Source organism: Maniola hyperantus, chromosome 5 (assembly GCF_902806685.2).
Source record: "Maniola hyperantus chromosome 5, iAphHyp1.2, whole genome shotgun sequence".
In the NCBI taxonomy this organism is placed as follows: domain Eukaryota; kingdom Metazoa; phylum Arthropoda; class Insecta; order Lepidoptera; family Nymphalidae; genus Maniola; species Maniola hyperantus.
This window is the reverse complement of record NC_048540.1, coordinates 15649139-15669145: the sequence shown is the minus strand read 5'-3', so window position 1 is coordinate 15669145 and position 20007 is coordinate 15649139. Positions and strand designations below refer to the sequence as shown.

The following is a 20007-nucleotide window of genomic DNA, read 5'->3' as shown; positions in this document are numbered from 1 at the left end:
TAAAACACCTCGATAAAAGATGGCAGCTAAGCAGCTTTTCTGTTTGGCGACCACTTTAAAAATATACGGACGACGCGACGTCATTACTTCTGACGAAAAAAGATTTTTTTTAAATAGAGATAGCGAGCAAACGAGCAGGCGGATCTAAGTTACTCTCAAGATCTGGTTACAGTCCGTACAAAATAATTCCTCACGCGCCATTTTAATTCGATGCCCTTTTGACATGAAATTTGACACATAAAGTTAAAATGGCGCGTGAGGAGTTAAATTTTATGTGTTATAATAAGTCCCGCAAATTGCTATTGGGCTGGAACCATGTCTCATTAACATCGAGATGACGTCATTTTGACGTCAGCCCAAATAAAAATATACCATCAGCTCGAAACTTCAGTCTAGTGCAGACATCACTAAAATGGCGGCCATGCGCATTAGCAATTTGCGGGACTTATAACTTGTAATGAAGTAATCAGTTCTTTGATTTGTCAAGAGGTTCTACACACGAAGATATTTTCACGCTGTGATCAGCAAAGTTTCCTTCTCTTTCGCACATTCCAATACTTTCAATGATTGTGAAAGAATCAGTTGCACTTTTAACAAATGTGCCTCGTTCAAATCCTAAACAATAAAATTACGTTAATTTAAAAAAAATACTTTTAATTAGTAGTATTCATGGAGAAAAATTGGGAAAACATTCAGTATTTTTCATCCCCTTATTTCTCTATTGAAATATTCTAGGTATATTACAACAAAAATAAGTCTTAAATAAACATAGTTTTCCTAATTAGAACTTGGCCGAGCCACATTTGTTAAAAGTGTACTGATTATTTCACAATAATTTAAAATGCTAGAATGTGCGAGAGAGAAGGAAACTTTGCTATTCACGGCGCCTTAATGCAATGATTAAAATTTAGAGCCGTTTCAGATTAGCATTTTTTACGCGTAAAATATATTGTAGGTACGAGTAGGTACCTTATTTCATTTCGCATCTCGTACAGGCGATGCACGATGCGGTTATCCTAATCCTAATCTTCTATTATCTATTATCTAAATATATAAAAGGAAAAGGTGACTGACTGACTGACAGATCTATCAACGCACAGCTCAAACTACTGGACGGATCGGGCTGAAATTTGGGGGTTATATAGAAGTTTGAAATTGCGTAGACCACGTGGACGAAGTCGTGGGCAAACGCTAGTAATGTAAAAAAATGTGAAAGTTTGGATTTTTGTTAGATGCTCCCTCACGCCACAATGACTGAACCGATTTGGCTGGAATTTGAAATGAAGATAGCTTATATCCTGAATTAATATATAGGCTGTTTTTATCCCAGAAAATCATAAAGTCCTTGCGCGTTTTTAAAAGTATTTATCCACGCGGATAAAGGCGTGGCCATCATCTAGTTAGGTCATTCTTAGGACCTGCTATTTGAGCGAACAGGCTGAAATGAGTCCGATGTGAGCGTGAAATGTGTTAGTGCTTATGCCAAAAAGAGCGTAATACGCCAAGAAAAAACATTAATCTGAAACAACCCTTACGCACTTTCATAAAAACCGCACGTGAAAATGTCGTCGTGTGCTAAGGCACTAAAACACTACGTTACTGAGTTTTTAAATCGCTTTTTACACCATTGCTGGTTTTGGCTTTCACATCCTTTCCATTTCTATAGCTACTCCTTTTCGTTTCACCGTTGGATACTTTTTCATTTTTATGTTCGTCACTTTTTTCAGTATCTTCTAGACCATTGTCACAACTTTCTTCAGCCAGTTTATCGTTGGCAATCTTCGCGTTCTGTCTAGGTTTTCTCATTATGTAGCAGGCATAGTAGAATTGACCGAACATATTTATGAATACACCCGCGTATAAGATCATTCCGATCTTTATCCACGTTGGGTAGCCACATTCTTTAAACAAGCTGATGAATGCATGTGATCCGACCAGTATAAATTGTGCCTGAAATAAAAATAATGATTAATAGCCTCAACTGGTGACAGAAGGGCTGGCTCATTTTTTGCGCAACGGATCAGCCTGGCTGTCCAGCGCGGAAATGCAGCCAGTATTCTTGGCACCATTCCACGCGGTCATGATTTATATAGTAATTAGATAAGGCTAGCTTTAAGTTTTATTGTATTAAAAGAAAAAAAATAGTTACCTACGTTATTTTCGTAGTACATATTTAAATAGGTCAAACAGAGTTTTAGGTTTCATGGCGTTGGAGGATCAGGGTTCATAGGTTTTCTTGACAGACACGAAGGACAGACGTCCGTCCGTCCGTCGTGTATTTACAGTCCCCATAACTTAGCGCAGTAATCTACATAATATCTACTACAGCATCAGGATTGAAGAGCTTGGACCCAGAATTTAATGGTGAAGTTTCTACTTGGTATAAGTTTGTTGTCTCTCTGTCTGTCTGTCTGTCAAGAAACCTACAGGGTACTTTCCGTTGACCTAGAATCATGAAATTTAGTAGGGGTCGGTAGTTCTTATAGCATAAATAAAGGAATAAATCCGAAAACCGTTTCATCACAGAAAAAAAATGTATTCATGAAAAAATATTAGTATTTTCAATTTTCAAATGGGGTTTAAATATACCAAATGTACCAAAGGTATCATACGAAAGGGCTTTACTTGACATTCTAAAACAGATTTTTATTTATTTTTATGCATAATTTTGATTTATCGTGCAAAATGTCAAAAAAATACGAATGTAAAACGGAACCCTCGGTGCGCGAGTCTGATTCGCACTTGGCCGGTTTTTACTATAGAAATTATGAACTTTTTGATAAAGGGCGTTACCAGTTGTAGTTCAGTGACGTGTCTCTTCCACCACAGGTACTTCTTGTACTTGTCCCCCAGGCCGGCGATGTAGTAGTAGAAATACATTACCGCGTGCACAAATGCGTTCACGCACCCCATGATGGCAGCTTGACCCCCTGAATGGAGAACACGAATGTTAGAACATTTTACATGGCATCGTAGCGAAACGCTAAATCGCTTGGCGGCACGACTTTGCCGGTAGGGTGGTAACCAGCCCGCCAGACCAGACCAGAAATTTAGAAATTATATAATTCCGAATCCCTGCCAGGAATCGAACCCGGGACCTCCCACTAAGACCACAGTGCTTACCACTGCGCCAGGGAGGACGTGGAAAGGGGCTATGAGTTATGACAGCTAGAGGAAGACAGAAACCTGTCTATGTATCTACCTGGAAAGTATGTTACTCCAATCCAGCTGGCTAACGGCATCAAAGTGTGGTGGTGCAAGTGTAGAGACGTAATCTGTCTGTCTGACTTCCTCAACACGAAGAAAACGGTATCGAGTAGGTCCACTACTTTGATCAGGAAAAAACAATATGCTGACATTGCAATCTGAAAGAAATAAAAATTGAAATACAAGGGTGGGTTCAGGATATCCTTTTTAGGGTTCCGTGCAGAAAAGGAATAACGAAACCCTTATAGGATCACTTTTTGTCTGTCTGTTTGTTAAAAAACCTACAGGGTACTTCCCGTTGGCCTAGAATCATGAAATTTGGCTGGTAGTTAGGTCTTATAGCACATGTAAGGGGAAAAATTCGAAAACTGTGAATTTGTGGAAACATAACAAAAAAAAAAATGTGTCATTAACAAATAAATAGTATTTTCACCTTTCAAAATAAGATAACTGTACTTACGAAGCGAAGTATCAAATGAAAGGGCTTTACCTGTACATTCTAAAACATGATATTTATTTATTTTTATATTATTTTTATGCATTATACTTTTTTATTTATTGTGCAAAATGTGGAAAAAATACGACTGCAGTACCTACGGAACCCTCGAAGCGCGAGTCAGACTCACATTTGGCCGGTTTTTATTATTTGGTTTTTATTTATTTTGGGCCCTAATTGTGTAAGAAAAACGTACTCATCGTTACCATAATCGGTAGCAAATTCTGCCCCTTGATTGGCTGTGAAAAAATGTAAACAGCGAATCAACCAATCAAAGGGCAGAAATTGCTGTCGATTACGATATCGATGTATGCATATTATATCGATGTTACACAATCGGGGGGCTAATTTGTAGCTAATTGGTTTACGTAATGCTTTTTTTGGAAACCACTGGAGCTTACAATGCGACAAGGCTATCTTTTTAGGGTTCCGTACCTCAAAAGGAAAAACGGAACCCTTATAGGATCACTTTGTTGTCTGTCTGTCTGTCTGTCTGTCTGTCAAGAAACCTACAGGGTACTTCCAGTTGACCTAGAATCATGAAATTTGGCAGGTAGTAGATCTTATAGCTAACATTTGGGGAAAAATGTGAAAACTGTGAATTTAGGGTTAGATCACACCAAAAAAATTAAATTGTGGTCATGAACTAATAATTAGTATTTTCAACATTCGAAGTGAGTGACTATATCAAGTGGGGTATCATATGAAAGGTCTTCACCTGTACATTCTAAAACAGATTTTTATTTATTTTTATGCATCATAGTTTTTGAATTATCGTGCAAAATGTCGAAAAAATACGACTGTAGTACGGAACCCTCATTGCGCGAGCCTGACTCGCACTTGGCCGGTTTTTTTTTCTATCTTGGCGCGTGGCGAAAATCGGACCTAACGTTGTCGTCAAAGTGTCCCCTTTGTTCTTGTTTGAACATTCTAAGCATTTGTTCTCTAACAGCGCCCCCCTGTCAATGTCATTCAAGTGCCAAGAGAGCCTTGTGGATACTTACACGTTGTGCCCTTGGTGTTGTCGGATCATCAACGTTTTGGCAGAGGAAAGAAAATTCTTTTGAAATGATGTACATGAATCCCTGGAAGTAAAATAAACTATCGATTAACAAACAAACGATTGAGCCTCAATAGCTCAACTGGTAAAGGAGTGGACTGAAAACCGAAAGGTCGACGGTTCAAATCCCGCCCGTTGCACTATTGTCGTACCTACTCCTAGCACAAGCTTCACGCTTAGTTGAAGAGGAAAAAGGGGAATATTAGTCATTTAACATGGCTGATGTTCTTTTTTTTTAAAAAAAAACAATGAAAATTACTTAAATATATTTTTCCGGGTCCGGGTTCCGTACTTCAAAAGGAAAAACGGAACCCTTATAGGATCACTTTGTTGTCTGTCTGGCGGTCTGTCAAGAAACCTACAGGGTACTTCCCGTTGACCTAGAATCATGAAATTTGGCAGGTAGGTAGGTCTTATAGCTGACATTCGGGGGAAAACCTGAAAACTGTGAATTTGTGGTTACATCACACAAAATAAATGAAATTGTTGTCATGAACTAATAATTAGTATTATATTTTCAATTTTCGAAGTAAGATAACTATATCAAGTGGGGTATCATATTATGAAAGGTCTTCACCTGTGCATTTTTATTTATTTTTATGCATCATAGTTTTTGAATTATCGTGCAAAATGTCGAAAAAATAACGACTGTGGTACGGAACCCTCGTTGCGCGAGACTGATTCGCACTTGGCCGGTTTTTTGATACTTAGAATAGAATTTCTAGTTACATTAGCACCAAAATCGTCATCACCATGATCAACCTATCGCCAGCCCACTACTGAGCACAGGTCTCCTCTTAGAATGGGAAGGGTTTAGGCCATATTTCACCATGCTGGCCAACTTCAGCCATCTTTGAAAATATAATGGAGAACTCTTAAGCATGCAGGTTTCCTCGCGATGTTTTCCTTCACCGTTAAAACAAGTGATTTAATCCATACAAATCAATATCTATACTATTATATAAAGAGGTAATGTCGTTAAGTTTGTTTGTAGGGGGTAATCTCTGGAACTACTGAACCGATTTTAAAAATTCTTTCACCAGTAGAAAGCTACATTATTCCTGAGTGACATAGGCTATACGCAGTGGCGTCCACAAGGTTAGAAGCCTGGGTAGGCATTAGTTAGGTAGGAACCTGTTTACTGGCAGGTCATAATGAAAAATATGCATTGAGTTATTACAACTGGGGTAAGCAGTGCATTTATGCCTCTATGACCTGCACGCCACTGGCTATACGGGATCTTTAAAAATCTAAATCTTCGCGGGCGAAGCCGCGGGGATCAGCTAGTATTATATAAATGCGAAAGTGTGTCTGTCTATCTGTCTGTCCGTCTGTCTGTCTGTCCGCTAGCTTTTCACGGCCCAACAGTTTAACCGATTTTGATAAAATTTGGTACTTACAGAGTTAGCTTACATCCCGGGGAAGGCTACTTTTTATCCCGGAAAATCGAAGAGTTCCCACGGGATTTATTTTATTTTATTTTTATTTTATTCGTTATTTGCAATCAACAGCGATATATACAATATAATTTTACATAATACCAGACAGAAAATAAGGCCAAATAGGATTACAATTTTTTACTGATAAAAAAAAACTAAATCCACGCGGACGAAGTCGTGGGCATCATCTTGTTTCTTATAATGCATCTAGCTCTGAACAGTTTCGTGAACAGCCCCCCAATTGTGTAAGAATAACCATTTCATGGCTATCGCAATCGTCAAGAATTCTGCCCTTTGATTGGCTGTGAAAAAATGTAAACAGCGAATCAACCAATCAAAGGGCAGAATTTCTTGACTATTGCGATAGCCATGAAATGGTTATTCTTACACAATTGGGGGGCAGAGGTGCGTGTCCGGGATCGAGTGGGTAATCACGGCTCAACACTAAAATATTCTAATTTATTTAAATTAATATTTTTTTCTACTCTTTTGATATTAATCATAAATAAAGTACTATTTTTTATGCTTTAAATATTATTAAGACTGCTTGAATACAAATTTATTGCAGCCTTTGCCCTCGTTCAGTTTTTACGCGCATTTAAAATAAACTGTGAACGTGTGATATAATCGCAGTGTTAGTACGAGTACCTACGTTAGTACCATTGGCGTGCAGGTCATAGAGGCATAAATGCACTGCTTACCCCAGTTGTATATTTTTCATTATGACCTGCCAGTAAACAAGTTCCTACCTACCTAATGCCTACCCTGGCTTCAAATCCTGTGCACGCCACTGGTTAGTACTATTATACCTAAACTATTCTGTGGTACGAGTTAGCATAATATATCGACAACGTTGATAGATTTCGCGTGTCGGAAGTTAATAACGTAAAAATAAAATGATCTTGAATATTTTTTTTAATCGTTTGATTAGTAGATACCTATATTGGTACTGATCCTGAGTGCAACGAAAATTTTGAGTATTTTGCATCTATTTCTTACTAATGTAATAAGAAAAGGACAGACAAACCTAATTTGAGCCTCAATAGCTCAATGGGTAAAGGAGTGGACTAAAAAACCGGAAGATCGACGGTTCGAGCCCCGCCCGTCGCACTATTGTCGTACCTACTCCTAGCACAAGCTTAACGCTTAGTTGGAGAGGAAATGGGAATATTACTTATTTAACATAACTAATATTCTTTTTATAAAAATAAAAAAATAAAAATTTGTAAGTACCAAAAACATTTACAGTAAAGAGAAAAAGAGAGCAAAAGTGGACAGGGAAGCACTTATCTCTATGAGAGATCTCTACCAGTGACCCTTGGCAGTGCGAGAGGTTGTAGAGGGAGTAGAATAGGTACTAAAAATAATATAGAAATTGGGTATTTGACTACATCAAAAATAAATTGCACCCGCCCGTTGCACTATTGTCGTACCTACTCCTAGCACAAGCTTCACGCTTAGTTGGAGAGGAAAAAGGGGAATATTAGTCATTTAACATGGCTAATGTGCTTTAAAAAAAAAACTCAGTGATTATTAAATAGAGGGTCTTCCAAAATACGTAAAATCCACGTCCCTTCTTGGTTATAAGTGTAATAACCATTTTAAATTATCGATTAAACTAAAAAAAGAACGTCAAATGATTGTGACGTCAGACACCGGTATTTCATAGAATCTCGCATATAAAGCGCGCGTTTTGACGTTTGATAAAAAGTTACTGATTTGACTAGTTGTCAAATGTCAAATACCGTATTGTACTTATGAAAAGGAGCTGTCAAACCTCGTGACTTTAGCTGCCTGTCACCAGCCTATTGTTTTTGAGGCGTGCTCTAAAACTCATGTTCCTTCCTTTTTTAGCAATGCTAGCTTATGCTCGCGACTTCGTCCGCGTAGACTATACACAACAGATGCCTACGTCATAACAGCTATCTGCATGCATGCCAAATTTCAGCCCGATCCGTCCAGTAGTTTCAGCTGTGCGTTGATAGATCAGTCAGTCAGTCAGTCAGTTCTTTTATATATTTAGATTTTTATGAATATTTTAGGAAACTCAATTATAATTAATTGAAATAATTAAGTGAGTAATTAATCTTAATTAATCAAATTCTGACTACGCAGATTTTATGGTAATTTAAATTAAGTGATGGTTATCATCACTACCCATATTATGCGAAAGTGTGTTTGTTTGTTGGTTTGTTGGTTTGTCCTTCAATCACGTCGCAACGGATCGACGTGATTTTTTGCATGGGCAGGTATATAAAGACCTGGAGAGTGATATAGGCTACTTTTTAGCCCGGAAAATCAAAGAGTTCCCGTGGGATATTTAAAAACCTAAGCCCACGCGGAAAGCCACGGGCATCAGCTAGTATCTTATAATAAAAATAAGTTCAACTTATAAGACCTGACTTAATTCCATCTACAATGCTTAAAAACTACAGCAATAGTTCTAAACTATTAACTTCTGCAAAACATAATTATAAATTTCAATCTTTTCTACTTCGAATAAATAAACCCCCGGTTTTTTGCGGCCATTTTACATCCGCCGCCAATTGTCTTTTTTTAGGGTTCCGTAGTAAACAAGGAACCCTTATGGTTTCGCCATGTCCGTCCGTCTGTCCGTCCGTCCGTCCTCGGTTAATCTCAGAGACTATTAGTACTAGAAATCTGTAATTTGGCATGGGTATAAATATAAATTACGCCGACAAAGTGGTGAAATAAAATTGTGATAAATATTTTTTTTAGAGTAGGCTCCCCTACATGTAAAGTGGGGATGATTTTTTTTTCTCGTCTACCCCATAGTGTGGGGTATAGTTGAATAGGTCTTTTAAAAATACTGTGGGCGTGAGAACATCATTTCTCGATTTCTAGATCCGTTTGTAAAATTTGATGTTTTAAAGTGCTAATTTTTATAAGAGTTTAGTGTGTGTCCCTGTCCGCCCCCCCCCCCCCCCTCTATCAGCCAAGAAAAAATTCACACCAGAGTATATAATATAATCAATTTTAAAGGAAAACTATCATGGCTAAGTAGGGTTCACAGGTTAAGGAATTATATGCGTTTTTCGAGATTTTATTGTGACTACGGAAACGTACTCTGCGCGTGGCCCGCCACTTGGCCGGTTTTTTTAATTCAACTCTAGGCAAAGGCAATGTCGCTTACACTTATAATTATTATCTTACCTCCACAAAAAGATATAAACTGGCGAGAATTTGAAATATATTGTAATATATGATGACTTGTTTCAAGTCGTAAGGTTTTTTGTTCCTCATGTACCAGGGCCCCAGGCGTGTTGAGAAGAATAGATAAATTGCTATCACACCGACGATCTGGTACGGTCTGGCTATTAGGAACCAATTCTTAGTAATCGGACCTGGAAGTAAGAAATAATAAATAATATTAATCTAAATATATAAAAGGAAAAGGTGACTGACTGACTGAGTGATCTATCAACGCACAGCTCAAACTATTGGACGGATCGGTCTGAAATTTGGCATGCAGATAGCTATTATGGCGTAGGCATCCGTTAAGAAAGGATTTTTGAAAATTCAACTCCTAAGGGGGTAAAATAGGGATTTGAAATTTGTGTGGTCCACGCGGATGAAGTCGCGAAGCTAGTAATAAATACGAATGAGAAGAAAAGTTCTGAGTCATTCACTGACTGACTGACTCATAAAATATTACATTTTAAACTGCAGCTACAGTCACAATACAGTCACCATATTAAAAACTAGCTGACCCGCCCCGGCTTCGCTCGGGTGGAATTTAGAAAATCGGCGTGGGGGTAGAATTTTCAAAAATCCTGAAATAGGTAGGTATTTTTTTTGTAACCGAAAACCCATATATCAATTTTCATGGAAATAACTTGAAAAATGACGGACTTTCATACAAAATTTCATCCCCTATTTAACCCTCTTGGCAGTGTAATTTTCAAAAATCGTGAAATACGTATTTTTTATTCTTAACCGAAAACCTGAATACCAACTATTTTCATCTAATTACCCCCCTTAGGGGTGGAATTTCGAAAAATCCTTTCTTTGTGGATATCTACTCTCAGCGGTTTAGGCTGTGCGTTGATATATAAGTCAGTCAGTCAGTCAGGACTTTGTATTAATTTATCTATACTAATATTATAAAGAGGTAATGTCGTTAAGTTTGTTTGTAGGGGGTAATCTCTGGAACTACTGAACCGATTTTGAAAATTCTTTCACCTATAGTAAGCTATATTATTCCTGAGTGACATAGGCTATATTATATACACGCGGGCGAGTCCGCGGGGATCAGCTAGTATAATATACAGATAAACAGATGTGAGTTCCTTTAAACCACCATAACTGAAAATACTACACTCTTTTTCTTGGGCAGTAAAGTACGTTACTACGTACGTCATATTATATGATTATAACAAATGTATTTCAATTTATTCCATGAATTACATATTAAGTACAACGCATATAAAAAAGCACAGTCATCATACAGGTCATGTGCGGTTAAAATATTATGTATTAAGGGCATTAATGCCACTTTACACACATTTTAATACCTGACATTTTCGCGTAGATAGTTTTACGGCAAAATCTCTATATATAAAAATGAATCGCTAAATGTGTTGCTGATCGCAAATCTCGAGAACGGCTGAACCGATTTCGCTAATTCTTTTTTTATAATATTCCTTGAAGTACGAGGATGAAGAGAGAGAGAAAAAAATTTAAAAAATTTGAATCGACTGTTAGGCGGGGCGAAGTTCGCCGGGGCAGCTAGTTAAAAATAATTAAACGTGCCCATAACAAAAAACTATGTTCAAAAAACCGGCATCCAAAGCCACTAAAAAGAAAAAAAATATGGTTCCGTATCTGCAGAAAATAGTAAGTTGACAGATAGTGGTCTGTACAGTGCGACAAGGCTCTCTTGGCACTTCAATGACATTGACAGGGGGGCGCTGTTGGAGAACAAATGCTTAGAATATTCAAACAAGAACAAAGGGGACACTTGACGACAACGTTAGTTCCAATTTTCGCCACGCGCCAAGATAGCCTTGTACCACTGGCGCTACCTTCAAACTTCTCCTTATATACTTATTCCTTATCTTATCCATCCTTGTCACACCACACATCCATCTCAACATTCGCATTTCAGTCGCATGTTCTCTCCTTTCATCCATCCCTTTTACCACCCAACATTCTGAACCATACAATGTGACAGGTCTAACGACTGTTTTATAAATTTTGCCCTTAAGTTTAAGGGGCATTTGCGGGTTGCATATAATACCTGAGACCTTTCGCTATTTCAGACGTCCCGCAATCATTCTATAGTTCACATCTCGGTCAATATTACCATCGATTTGGAAGGGGACCGAGGTACTAGAAATTGGAGCGAACAGGTAGGGTTATGCCATCTAGAGCAATTTCATAGAAACAGGAGGGGCCACCGAAGTCCCAGAACAGATGTTCTGAATTAGTTCGGCTGATCCTTAGGCCAATTTCTCTTGCCAGCTACACAGTCTGTTCTGGACCTCGGTCGCATCTTCTCCGACAAGCACAATGTCATCGGCAAACAGCATGCACCAGGGTGCCTGCTTCTGTATGTTTGACGTCAGAGCATCCATTACCAGGACAAACAAATAAGGACTTAAGCCGATCCAATATCCAAGTGCAATGCCCAGCGTCATTAGGATTGCGGAGTTGGGAGTTATAGGACGTTCGATACAAATTCGCATCCAAACGGTTAACCTTTTTATGTATTAATTTTTTTTACTCATAGCTAAACAATCAATAAAATATCATTTAATTTCAACCATTAAATTAATTAAATTTTCCACTTTTTTTTTAGATTGGATGGATGGAACTAAAAACTAGTATATTAACATAAAATAACTAGGTAATCGGTTTTATTTCACCAAAGATTTCGATGCATAATTATCTATACCTATTTACATAAATAGGTAGAAGGATAAAAGCTGGTTGCAGATCAAGAAGGTAAAACTGACTGAATAACTGACTGAGATAATAATATCAACGTACAGCTCAAACTAGAGCTACAACTTTGAGATTTTACATGTCAGTTTAGTCTTTCCAACATCATCACTAACCCATCGCCGACACACTACTGAGCACGACCCTCCTCTCAAAATGAGAAATTTTCAGCCAATGTCTACCACGCCAGCCAAGTGTGGATTGATACAATTCACATGGGATAGCAATTAGCATCTTAACTCGAATTAGTAGAGTAGTATATATATATATATATATATATATATATATATACTACTTGTGGGGAAGAAACGTAAGGAAAAGCAGTAAGGCAGTGTACTCTTACCTATGACTTACTCTTCATCTATGTCATTGATTGACACAACCTAAACATTAAAGCATAGATCATAATTATAGATATAAGTATCATTTTTCATCTTTAAAAATTTTTTTTTTCAGTGGTTGTAAAATGCAGCGCCATCTATAAAAAAATTCTCGAACGTTGCGTGGAAACCTCCTCCTTACAAGACAACACAGACAGTAGGCGTAAGTATAAGTAAAAATTAAGTTAATTTTATTTATTTGCAGGAAATGTTAGACAATATTGTTTTCCTCATAAGGCCTTTACGGGTCTGATATACTTACCTAGAATATAAATTCGTAACTTTTTAGGGTCCCTTAGTAAAACGAGAAACCCTAAGTTTCGTCCAGTCTGTCAGTTCGACTATCCATCGGTTTGTCTATCTGTAGCTACGAGTATGTCTGTGTGTCACCCCCCTTAAAAAAAAAAAGTTTTGAGGTTATTTAGCATAGTTCGTAGAAACCATATTAGGCATGGGTACTTCCTAAAATTAAAATAAAAAAATGGTATAGTTATTTTACTTTGAAAATTGGAAATATTAATTATTTGTTAATTAGCACATTTTTTTCAGATTTTATTTTTACTTTTGCTATAAGACCTAACTACCTGCCAAATTTCATGATTCTAGATCAACGGGAAGTACCCTAAGTATAGGTGTCCGTGACAATCACGACAGACAGACGGACAGACGCACCGACAGACAGGCAGCCAACGAAGTGATCCTATAAGGGTTCCTTTTTCCTTTTGAGGTACGGAACCCTAAAAATCTGGTTCTTAGGTTTCATCGATTTTTTTTTGGAAAATACTAGGTAAGTACTGTTTAAATAAATAATAACCGCCAAAAGTTTTAGCAACTTAGCAAGTGGTGATAATAAAAAGAATACCCGGCTGAGTTTGTTGTGGGCTCTTCTCCAGACCTGGGCGCGTTTGGAACCCTCGTAGCTTTAGTTTTAAATTTGCGTAATAATTATCACCACTATATCTTATAAATCCAACATCTGACTATCAAAAAGAGTAATTTATTACCTATTTTGAATAAATCACATGACTTTTTTGACTTGACTTTTTGACTAACTAGGATGGCTACGGAACCCTGCCTCATACCTACGTGTTCTTATACGTACTAGACCAGTTTTTATTATTATTAATAACCGTGACGTCAAATCAACAATATTGTCCATTTAAAACAGGTTACACAAATTCAAAGTCGCTCAGCGAGCTATAGAGAGGACTATGTTAGGAGTTTCCTTGAGGGACAAGATCAGAAATGAGGAGATCCGCAGGAGAACCAAGGTCACTGACATAGCCCAAACTATTAGCAAGCTGAAATGGCAGTGGGCAGGTCATGCCTGTCGTAGAGGCGATGGCCGTTGGAGCCGGAAAGTCCTTGAGTGGAGACCGCGTTTAAGCAAGCGTAGTGTGGGACGCCCTCCAGCACGATGGACCGACGATATAAAGAGGCTGGCGGGAAGTGGCTGGATGAGGAAGGCTGAGGACCGGGTGTGGTGGCGCTCTTTAGGGAAGGCCTATGTCCAACAGTGGACGTCCACAGGCTGATGATGATGATGATGATGAAAACAGGTTAGAATACGCGGGCAGATTAATAATCCGTATTTGTATTACACTAGCTGCCCCGGCGAACTTTGTACCGCCTAACAGTCGATTCTTTTTCAGGATTTTTTTTAAATTTTTTCTCCGTAAGAACCATCCCCGTACTTCAAGGAGTATCATGAAAAAAGAATTAGCGAAATCGGTCCAGCTGTTCTCGAGATTTGCGATCAGCAACACATTTAGCGACATATAGAGATGTAAATCTGTTTGTCTGTCTGTTTGCTATTTTCATGCCGCTGAACTGATTTTGGTACAAAGTGAGCTTGATACTTTTAACTCCACAAAATCGAAGAGTTACCATAGGATTTGTAACCGACATCCAAAAAGGAGGAAGGAGGTTCTCGATTCAGCGTGTATTTTTTTTCTCAGATTTAATTATTTAATTAAGTATAAATTCTTGGACTTAGTACATGAAGCATCATAGCCTGTGCGTTCTTGGACTTAGTACAGGAAGCATCATAGCCTGTGCGTTCTTGGACTTAGTACAGGAAGCATCATAGCCTGTGCGTTCTTGGACTTAGTACAGGAAGCATCATAGCCTGTGCGTTCTTGGACTTAGTACAGGAAGCATCATAGCCTGTGCGTTCTTGGACTTAGTACAGGAAGCATCATAGCCTGTGCGTTCTTGGACTTAGTACAGGAAGCATCATAGCCTGTGCGTTCTTGGACTTAGTACAGGAAGCATCATAGCCTGTGCGTTCTTGGACTTAGTACAGAAAGCATCATAGCCTGTGCGTTCTTGGACTTAGTACAGGAAGTGTTATAAATATTACGGCCGGTTCACACATGTCTCCGTTTTACTGTTCCGTTTTATCGTGTACGTTTTTTTTTCGTCGATGGCGTATGTAGTTGTATGAGCGACTTCACACATGGCACAGTATTCTGTACCTATACAGTAAAAAATATCGTTCCGTAAAAAAATGCCATTCCGTTTTGTCATCGAATACTGGATGGACGGAACGGAAATACGTAGAATTTCAACGGATAGATACTGTGTGCGTGGCGGGCGGTGTGTGCGGGGGGTAGGAGGGGGAGTGATGCGACAGGTTTAAGAAGTTCAACAAAAGTAGATATTGACATACGAAAGTAAATGAAAAATTTCGATTCATCACCTCGTAACTGACTCATAAGTAAACTGTAAGCACCCTCTCTAGATCTTTGGGCCATAAGTGGATGCTGCCAATAACGTCGAATCTTCCTTCTCCGACGATAGTACCAATACAACACGACAGCGTCCATCCTTGTAAAATAGCGGCGGTATACTGCGAGTTTTCTGTTCACACATCGCACCCAGTAATGACGGATCCGTTGAACGTTATACGGTGCCTATGTGTGAACAGAGCATAAATTTATGACGGATCCGTTAAAAACGTACCAGTAAAACGGCCTCCCATGTGTGAACGGGCCGTTAGTTGCATTTTAAAAAGGAGAATAAGTCTTGTATAAAATTAATGTTTGTTTGTCGTCCTATTTATTGCCTATGCGCTCGCGCATCGTTCATCCGCCTGAGTTAATACTTTGTCTAGCTGTTGTTGGCACTTGCGGGAAGGTTTCTCACATATCACCATCAAACTTGCCACGCATGTTAGCTAGTCTATATAAATAAATAAAAAACTGGCCAAGTGCGAGTCAGGCTCGCTGGAACCATGTCTCATTAACATCGAAATAACGTAATTTTGACGTCAGCCGAAAAAAAATATACCATCAGCTCAAAACTTCAGTCTAGTGCTGACGTCACTAAAATGGAGGCCACGCGCATTAGCAATTTGAGAGACTTATACCAAGTAGAGACTTCATCATTAAATTCTGGGTCCCAGCTCTTCAATCCTGATGCTGTAGTAGGTATATAGATTACTGCTGCTGATTATGGGGACTGAATATTTTATGCTTTTAGTGTAACAGCAGACACTTAAAGCTTAATTTTTAGGGTTCCGTACCTCAAAAGGAAAAACGGAACCCTTATAGGATCACTTTGTTGTCTGTCTGTCTGTCTGTCTGTCTGTCCGTCTGTCTGTCAAGAAACCTACAGGGTACTTCCCGTTGACCTAGAATCATGAAATTTGGCAGGAAGGTGGGTCTTATAGCTGGCATTAGGGGAAAAATCTAGAAACCGTGAATTTGTGGTTACATCACACAAAAAAAAGTTAATTTGTGGTCATAAACTAATAATTAGTATTTCCAATTTTCGAAGTAAGATAACTATATCAAGCGGAGTATCATAATATGAAAGGGCTTCATCTGTAAATTCTAAAATAGATTTTTTATTTTTATGAATCATAGTTTTTGAGTTATCGTGCAAAATATTGAAAAAATACGACTGTACTACGGAACCCTCGGTGCGCGAGCCTGACTCGCACTTGGCCGGTTTCTTTCTTCAAAAACCGATTTCAAACACCACAACAAAGTACCAATAATTTTTTTATTTATTTATACTCGTATTTTGAAGTCAGGCGAACGTCGTGCGTCATAGTTGTCGTATAATTTACATGTTTTAAAAAAACAACCAGCCAAGTGCGAGTCAGGCTCGCGCACCAAGGGTTTTGTACCTTCTACAGTCGTATTTTTTTGACATTTTGCACGATAATTCAAAAACTATGATGCATAAAAATAAATAAAAATTTGTTTTATGGTGCACAGGTAAAGCCCTTTCATATGATACCCCACTTGATATAGTTATCTTACGTCGAAAATTGAAAATACTAATTGTGGTACGGAACCCTAAAAACCTAAATCACGTAAACGAAGTTGCGGGCATCATCTAATTATTTATTCATTATTCATTTACTAATAAAATAAAACCCATATACAACACACATAGGTACAAACACACACATATAAACACATATACATTTTTATTTTTTTCAGATACAAGTTAAGCCCTTGACTGCAATCTACCCTTTGGTTTGTACACGGCATCCTACAGGAACGCTAAATCGCTTGGCGGCACGGCTTTGCCGGTAGGGTGGTAACTAGCCACGGCCGAAGCCTCCCACCAGACAAAATAAGTGCACAAAGAACAAACTTAATTTATCAATCCAACAACTGACAATCAAAAAGTGTAATTTAATACCTATTTTGAATAAATTATTTGATTTGATTTGATATCTCTATCGTAAAGATTTCTCCCAGCAGCCCGAAAATATGGGATACCTACTTAGTTTTTTATTAGTATTAGTTTTTTAAATAGAGATAGCGAGCAAACGAGCAGGCGGGTTACCTGATGTTAAGTGATTACCGCCGCCCATGAACATTTGCAGCACCAGAGGAGCCGCCGATGCGTTGCCGGGCTTTTAGGAATTTGTTGGTCCCCATGTTGTAATCTAAAGGGAACACCGCCGAAGGGAGTTGATTCCACAGTTTGCATGTGCGTGGAAAAAAGGATCTGGCACAACGGGTGGTCGAAGTGCTCCAGAGACCCAGGTGGTGAGGGTGGAATTGATTGCGGTGGCGTGCGGTGCGGTTGTAGAAAACTGTAGTTACTAAAGTCTAAGCACATTGATGCAGGTACATTTTACACAGTCCCCGTAACTTAGTGCATTTAGTAGCAATAATAAAAGAGAGCCTCAATAGCTCAACGGACTAAAAAATCCCAGATTCAAACCCCACCCGTTGCACTATTGTCGTACCTACTCCTAGCACAAGCTTTACGCTTAGTTGGAGGGGAAACGCGAATATTATTCATAGCATTCTTATTAAAAAAACCAAAAAAAAACCTCCTCTGTGGCGGGTGCAGCGGCCATCAGCGCCGAACAGGCCAAGAGGCGCAAATATGAAAACCTCGATGGGAGCTTCGTATTCGTGCCTTTTGGTGTGGAGACCTTGGGGCCGTGGGGCCCGGGGGCTCGAGCTCTTTTTGAGGTAATTTCGAAAAGGGTTATCGAGTCATCCGGGGACCCGAGAGCTGGCAGCTACCTTGGTCAAAGAATTAGTTTGGCCATCCAAAGGGGTAATGCTGCCAGCATCTTGGGTACAATGCCTCGCTTCGGTGGTCTCGATGAGGTTTTAGATTTAATTTAATTTATTTAAGTTTTAATTTAATGTTGTTTTATTTTACTTTTAATTTTGATTTAAGTTTTTTAGTATTAATACTTACCTACTGTTAAAAATACAAAATAAAATTTATTCTACTTACTAGGTAATTCATCAAACACATAGTTGTATCCATTGTAGATACTTTGCACTAGTCCCGCCATTTTTAATTTCACGATTATATAATAATTCACGATTATATAATTCGCGGTTCGTCCACACTGGTACAGGGCGCGAACAGTTTTAGTTCGAAACGAAACAACGATAAGTGTGAATCGAAATGGAATCAAATGTGCAAATTTCGAACCAGTTCATTTACATCAGTTTGTACATTGTCAGGCTGAGGTTCCAAAGGTTGAGCTAAGTAAATGACTAGTACGTATAAGAATTAAATTATAGGCTATGAACTTAAGGGAGTTTTAAGAAAGTGCTTGAAAAAAATTTGAAATCGAATCTAAATAGAAAAAAAATTGAAATCTAATCTAATCTAAATATATAAAAGGAAAGGGTGACTGACTGACTGACTGAATGATGTAGCAATGCACACCGGTAGATGCATCCGACTATTCGTAAGCACTTGTAAAAGTTTATACGAATAAAAAAAGATTTTCATTTTCATTTTCATTTTCACACCTCAAACTACTGGACGGATCGGACTGAAATTTGGCACGCAGATAGCTATTGGGACGTAGGCATCGGCTAAGAAAGGATTTTTGCAAATTCAACCCTTAGGGGGCTCAAATAGGGGTTTGAAATTTGTGTTAAATTTTAATCGCTTTCATTCAATATTATTTCATATAGGTTTCTTGACAGACAGACATACAGACAGACAACAAAGTGATCCTAAAAGGGTCCCGTTTTTCCTTTTGAGGTACGGAACCCAAAAAAAAAATTGCAATTTTGTAAATCTTGTTTTACAGACAGAGTAGCGGATCACGCGATCATGGATAGTTAAGCACCTTCCCAAAAATTCTCACATGCTCTTGGACCATGTTTCATCATCATGATCAACAAACATGTAGATAGGCAGACACGCATTGATAGTATTATTATGGATGAGATAAACGTGAACTGTAATTCAAAAAGACGTGGCTTTTGAAGGTTTTTTGAATGAATTAATCAAAGTAGGAGAAAAAAAAGCAAATTCAATTCTAGTCGATTTGATTTGTTATTCTGTTACTTTTTGCCAGGCGCTTCAACAGTCTAAAATATAAGAAGACTAGCTGCCCTGGTGAACTTCGTTCCGCCTAACAGTCAATTCAAAATTTTTAAAATGTTCTCTCCGTAAGAACCATCATCGTACTTCAAAAAATATTATAAAAAAAGAATTAGCGAAATCGGTTCAGCTGTTCTCGACATTTGCGATGATTTATTACAGATTGTTATGACATAGATACAGACAGACGGACAGACGGAATGCACGATGCTTTAAAGGGTTCTTACATACACACACATAACATACATACTACATAACTATAGGTAAAAAGTACAATACTGCATTGACATACATAACTAATAGATAATAACTATTGATGTCAGACGAATCCGTGCATAATATAATATAACTAATTGTTGATAAAGAAAATAATAAAGGTACTGTTTACCACTATCCATATATCCATACTAATATTATAAATGCGAAAGTGTTTCTGTCTGTCTGTCTGCTAGCTTTTCACGGCCCAACAGTTTAACCGATTTAAAGAACCTAAATCCAAGCCGACGAAGTCGCGTGCATCATCTAGTCTTCTTCTTCTTCTTCTTCTAAATATATAAAAGGAAAAGGTGACTGACTGACTGACTGACTGACTGACTGACTGACTGACTGACTGACTGATTGATCTAT

The 20007-nt window shown here is 38.2% G+C and overlaps 1 protein-coding gene across 1 annotated transcript; it reads right to left on the bottom strand.

Moving 5' to 3' along the window:
* Positions 1 to 1170: 1170 nt before the first annotated feature.
* Positions 1171 to 18432, bottom strand: LOC117982177 (very long chain fatty acid elongase 7-like). The gene is made up of 6 exons (XM_034968478.2): positions 18268 to 18432; positions 9377 to 9567; positions 4708 to 4788; positions 3203 to 3365; positions 2794 to 2930; positions 1171 to 1950 (listed from the first exon to the last, which is right to left on the bottom strand). Exons 1-6 carry the CDS (start codon positions 18326 to 18328, stop codon positions 1597 to 1599), a joined length of 987 nt encoding a protein of 328 aa, XP_034824369.1. The 5' UTR covers positions 18329 to 18432; the 3' UTR covers positions 1171 to 1596.
* Between the last annotated feature and the right edge of the window lie 1575 nt (positions 18433 to 20007).

What these genes read in the sequence shown, in the direction of transcription:
- LOC117982177 (XM_034968478.2), bottom strand. Translation starts at nt 18,328, where the DNA reads ATGGCGGGACTAGTGCAAAGTATCTACAATGGATACAACTATGTGTTT. An exon ending in CAACACCAAGGGCACAACGT is followed by an intron (nt 3,366 to 4,707) that starts GTAAGTATCCAC and finishes TATTTCTTTCAG; the next exon opens with ATTGCAATGTCAGCATATTG. An exon ending in TGGAGTAACATACTTTCCAG is followed by an intron (nt 2,931 to 3,202) that starts GTAGATACATAG and finishes TTCTCCATTCAG; the next exon opens with GGGGTCAAGCTGCCATCATG.